Source organism: Copadichromis virginalis, linkage group LG5 (genome assembly GCF_057382275.1).
Source record: "Copadichromis virginalis isolate Kocher_CV1m ecotype Utaka linkage group LG5, C_Virginalis_male_GT1.1, whole genome shotgun sequence".
NCBI classification, from domain to species: Eukaryota; Metazoa; Chordata; class Actinopteri; order Cichliformes; family Cichlidae; genus Copadichromis; species Copadichromis virginalis.
In genome coordinates, this window is record NC_140622.1 from 38,601,504 (window position 1) to 38,607,173 (window position 5,670).

General features: G+C 39.2%; 1 protein-coding gene across 1 annotated transcript; it reads right to left on the reverse strand.

Moving 5' to 3' along the window:
- Positions 1-657: 657 nt before the first annotated feature.
- On the reverse strand, positions 658-4,140 carry LOC146710317 (E3 ubiquitin-protein ligase TRIM35-like). Its single transcript, XM_085457726.1, has one exon. The coding sequence runs from the start codon at positions 3,948-3,950 to the stop codon at positions 2,508-2,510; it is 1,443 nt and encodes a 480-aa protein (XP_085313852.1). The 5' UTR covers positions 3,951-4,140; the 3' UTR covers positions 658-2,507.
- Positions 4,141-5,670: the final 1,530 nt, after the last annotated feature.

Genomic DNA, 5,670 nt, shown 5'->3' on the forward strand with positions numbered 1-5,670 from the left:
CTGTTTAACATTGTTGTAACATTAGACTATTTGTATTGTGTTATTGGTCAGTTTAAAAAAACACTGCAGCTTAATTTAGCTGTTTTGTAAAAATCAGCTTTTATTGGATATATCTGATAATGTACTTTGTTCTTTGTTAAGCAAAGTAACACAACCCAAGCACTGTGGGGTTTTTATGCTTTTATTGTGCAGCTGTCTCATGTTATGTTTTCCTTAATGTAGTCAATCAGCATTTTTTTCACTGCTCTGACCTCAGTTTTCTTTTTTTCTTTTCTTTTTTGAATAAAAAATAGATGAAAGACATAAAATCCAAAATGTTCCTCATTGTGACAAATCGTAAATTATTTATTCAAGCATAACAAGTCCCCTAACTCAAGGGATTGCCCAGAGGTGTGTTTGCACATAACAGACAACATAGTATAAATAAATTGTATCTTCGGGCACTTTTTTAAACATGGAACATGTTATATTTCTGTTTTCTCCTGAGAAGAATGAAGCAACGTTTTGCTGGTTTTGAAACTAAACCCAAAACCTGATGATAAAGGGGTCATGAGACTCTGAGTGAGGGGTGATTTCTTCTGTGGTTCATGCTTTGGTTTCTGTGTATTGTTGTGTTCATAATTTTGGAAGGAATCTCAGAAAAAAGGTATGTCTCTTTAAAAAGGATTTATTTTGCTTTTTGCAGTTGAAAGTTTACACAGTGCTGCGGACTTCTATGTGAACCAACAGCATGTTTGACAAAAAGGATGACCCCCAAACAGGCTGTACATTATATAGTGAGACAAAAACATAGATTATAACAGCTAACTTCCTCCCGCATGGACGCAGTCTTGGTGTCTGCTCCGAAGCATCCTCATATCTCCATGACCTCGTCTGGTATCTGCTCCCTCCTCTGTAAGAGACAGAAAAGCGAAACACCTCTCTGCCTATCCTTGATAATCTAATGCTATTATCCATTGTTCTTCTAGTGATTCAAAGTTGGTTTAGAATATCATATTCAGAACTCTCTGATCCAAAGACTTATTCTAAACATAATCTATGTGTGTAAGCGTGTTTGCAGTTACCCCTCTGCACTCTAAGTCATTTCCTACAATATATCAGTCCGGACAGTAAAGCCGAACAAAGCTTCTGACCTTCAGAAGACTGAGCGCCAACTCATTATGAGCACATTTGCAGTAAATGTATGAAAATGATTATAACCACCTAATTTAGTAAAATAAATCAAACATTTTCAATCACAACAGTGTGGAAACAACTAGGTGTGTGTTAATGTTCACATCAAAGAATGAGAGCATCTCTCTGTTACAGTCCAGCTAACCTCCCACCCTCGGGACCTTCTTCACTGAAACAACTTTACATGGAAGTGATGAAGAGGCTGCCGCGTTAGTTCCTTCAAACAAATATATTTCCCAGAATCCAGTCTGTGTTTGTCCCTTTCTTAGAAAAGACCCTGTCACCAGCCCAAGGGTTCAGTCCTCATCATTTCTGACTTCAAGATCACAATCTCTGAGTCAAAGCCCTCAGAGCCCAGCACAAGTGAACAGCTGACAGTCTGTGTCGTGTCTCAACAAATCAGCTCTGGTTCACCTTCAGTCTGTACAGAATGCAGCGGCAAGACTTTTAACTGGTACAAAGAAGAGGTCACACATTACTCCAGTTTTGGCTTCTCTTCATTGGTTGCCTGTAAATTTTAGGGTTCATTTTAAAATTTTAGTTGTAACTTTTAGAGCTCTGCACGGTGAAGCTCCCCAGTATATCTCTGACCTGTTGAAACCTCATGCTTCATCCCGAGCACTTAGGTCTTCAGGTCAGAGGCTACTGGTGGTCCCACGTACTAGGTTTAAAACACGTGGGGATCGAGCTTTTCAGGCACCTAGGCTGTGGAACTCTCTGCCGTTGTCTTTACGCTGTCTAGACTCTACTGACTCCTTTAAAAAGCAGCTGAAGACATTTTCTTTTATACAAACGGGCTTTTAATTAATTTTAACTTGTATGTCTGATCTTATTGTAAAGCACTTTGTGATTTTTATCTGTGAAATGTGCTATATAAATAAATTTTACTTACTTACTTACTTCTTGGAAAGGAAAACAAAAAGCTGAAGTTGAGCTGAAGAGGCCAAAAATAAAAGTCTTTACACACAACAGATTATTGAAGACAGTTTAGTAGTTGAATAAAACTGACATTTGTTTTTCAATTTCCCAGTTTGGCAAAATCACTTTTTAAAATAATTGTGGAGGCTTTAAACTCAGTGCTTGTTAGGCATAAACATGTAGGTGGAACCACCTACATGTTTTTTTTTTCTTATTCCCAGATAAAGTTGTGTATGTGAGTTTGTTGGGTGTATTTTATATTATATTGTTAAAATCTCAGCAGCAAATACCGTAGCTGAATATTTCTGTAACTGGATCTTCATGTTGTTAAAGCCTGGAAACAAATATATACAGGATGAGGAGGATGTGTGTGGATTCTTTTTTTGCTCTTTCTTAGTATCTTGGAACTATTAATGCTAGGACTTTTTACTGGTATCAAAATAAGACCAAAAACCTGTTGATAGAGGAGTTATATGCTTGTCCACTTTCAAGATCACTGGTAATATCTTCAGTGGTTTCTTCTCAGTCAAAAGATAAGGAAACAGCTTCTCAGTGAAATTGTGTTCGAAGGTGTGTATGAGTGTGTTGGCATCCAGATCAAAGAATGAGAGCTTCCCTCTGTCATACTCCAGCTGAACTCTGACCCTCTGCAGCTTCTTTACTGACAAAACTTCATATGTACCTGGTACTGTTGTTACTATGTACTTTTCATCGTGGAAACATAATTGCCAGTATCCTGACAGTGCTTGTACCTTTCTCTCATAAGACTCATTTACAACACCAAAGGCCCAAAATCCCTCTTCTCCAACCTCAACATCCCAAATGTGAGTCCCTGAGTCGAAGCCCTCAGAGCCCAGAACAACTTTACAACAGTGACACCTCTCTGGATTATCAGGAACCTTCTGTCTCCCTCCAAATGTCACACTGGTCAGATCGTCAGATAGGATGAGTTGTGGATGAGCTGTGTTTGGATCCAGAATCACAGGAGTGTAGGAGACCATCTTCTTCATCTTATTCCAGATGTTGTAGGTCAGGTTGCCCAGGTGTTTGGCCACATCCATCAGGGCTCCTGAGTCCAGCTGTGGAGCATCCAACAGGGGGCGCTGCTTGACTCTGTTGACTGCAGCCTTGTAGTTGTGCAGAAATGAGACGTCTTCAGCTCTCAGTTGCTCCTCTGTGGCTCTGATTGTTTCTGAAAGAGTTTCCATTTTTCTGTTCAGATCCTCAGTCTTTTTCTTCATCATCTGACTCTTCTTTTTCTCTTCTGTCCTCAGAGCAGCCAGCCTGGCCTTCTCTTCATTTTGTAGAAACTGCTGAAGCTTTTTAAACTCCTCCTTTATCTGCTTCTCCGTCTGCTGTGCCTGGACCTTTATATGTTCTGCTGTTTGATCAAACTTTCCTTTGACTTGTTCAAACACCTTCATTTTATCTTGTAAGGGCTTCAGGTGTTTCTGAAGCTCCTCTCTGTGATCCTGGGCGGCTTCTTCAGTTGGGTTGAATCTGTGGTCTTTGTGTGCTTTTGAATCTCGACAGATGACACACACCGGCTGCTGATGATCCAAACAAAAAAGTTTGAGTTTCTCATGGTGCAGACGGCAGAGAGGCTCAGACACTGCAGAAGGTTTTTTATCTCTCTGCAGTAAGAAAGCCTCACACAGGTTCTTTAACACCAAGTTACGGGGCGGATCATTTGACAGGTTTGTCTTCTTACAAAGTGGGCAGGTTTTTATATCTCTTTCTGTCCACCACGTCTGCAAACACAATCGACAGAAGCTGTGGCTGCATGACAGGATGACAGGATCTCTATAGATGTCATGGCAGACGGGACAGGAGAGATCCTTTTCCGACTGAGAAGCCATTTTGTCCTTGAGTAACAACAATGAAAACAATGAGGCGTCCACTCAAGAAGTTTCTTCAAACTTACTTTCCCTTTTAGCTGTGACTTCTGTAAAACTTCTGTTTGTAACATGGAATCAGCAGCATCGTGTTGAAGTGTCAGTATCCTGATATTCCCTGTATTTCAGTGTTCCCGTATCCTTCTGTCGTTGATCGTCCTCTCTTTTCTAACAAAGAATCTAAATATATAGTCCAGAAAGTGAAAGTGTCACAGTGAATGTAATTTGACACCAGTATGAGCAATGAATGAGGAAGATGCATACTTAAAAGGGTGTGTGATTCATTTCTATATGGGGTGGAGAGAGGTGTTGTAGAAATGTCAAATAAATGGTGGTGCATGAAACCAGGTTGTCTTTATTACTTTAATTTAATTTTGTAAGAGGTCCAAAGAACAGTACAGATTATGGCAACACTTTGCATGTTTTTGGTAAAGTTATCTACCAAAGTCACAGGATGCCATTAGAACACTGAGTAATAAAAGGTAACTGATATGTCAACATCTGAAGGATTACATGAGCACAGAATATGTTAACATGAAGCATTTCATTCAGCAATAGCCTGACAAACAGAAGAAGTCTCCTGTTACAAAGGGTGCAAACAAAGAATACACACAGGCTAACAATGCTGACAAGAAATTATAGCATTAAAAAATAATTTCAAACACTACAGCATAAATAAGGCCTAACAGTTGTGTTTTTAAAAAAGAAACACCAAAAACAATGACCAACATAAAAAGGTCAATGTGCTTAAGTAACTCTGTAACTTGAAGAGAAAAGGAGACAGATTAGTGGTTACTGCTGCTGCAACATGTTTTTGCATCGTAAAAGAATAGAAAAAGCAGCCTCCTGCCATTCTGTGTTCAGGTTTGAGAAAATCCAATAAAAGGAGATTTTTGTAAAAGGAAAAATGCTTTGTTTTGCTTTTTGATAAACTTAACTGTAGACCACCCGTGAATCATTCAAGCATACAGTTAGGTCCATTAATATTTGGACAGAGACATTTTTTTTCTAATTTTGTTTCTGTACATTATCACAATGAATTTTAAATTAAACAAGTCAGATGCAGTTAAAGTGCAGCTTCCAGCTTTAATTCAGTGGGTTGAACAAAAATATTGCATAAAATGTGAGGAACTGAAGCATTTAACACAATCCCTTTATTTCAGGGGCTCAAAAGTAATTGAACAAATTAAATACCTGAAAATAAAACGTCCGCTTTGTTACTTGGTTCAGGCTGCCATGCCTTCACTGCAGTGGCAGCCTGAAGTTTTCTTTCTTTCTTTTTTTTTTGTTTGGTGCCAGTTTTATTGCAACACTTGAGAGCAGTTCTGTCTGGCTCAGCAGTCGTACTTTTAAGTATGTATGTGACATCTACGAGGAGTTCAAATAACTTAATGTTATTTTCAATCAACCTAGCCTCTGTACTGAACAGTGGCAAGTTACATTTGTCATAGTAGATCCGAGTCCTCTCTGGCACACAGGACGGGTTAATCCTGTCGCTCTTGTTCGAAAACCTGCCCTTCCTAATTCCACAGTCCTCCGGGAGCCCCAGTCTTGAATTCATGGAAATCACCAGATGCTTGGTTTCCTCCTTTCTAATGCTCTGCCAGGCCTTTACTGCAGCAGCTGTCAGTTGCTGTTTGTTTGTAGGCCTTTTTGCCCAAAGTTTAGTCTTCAACAAGTGAAA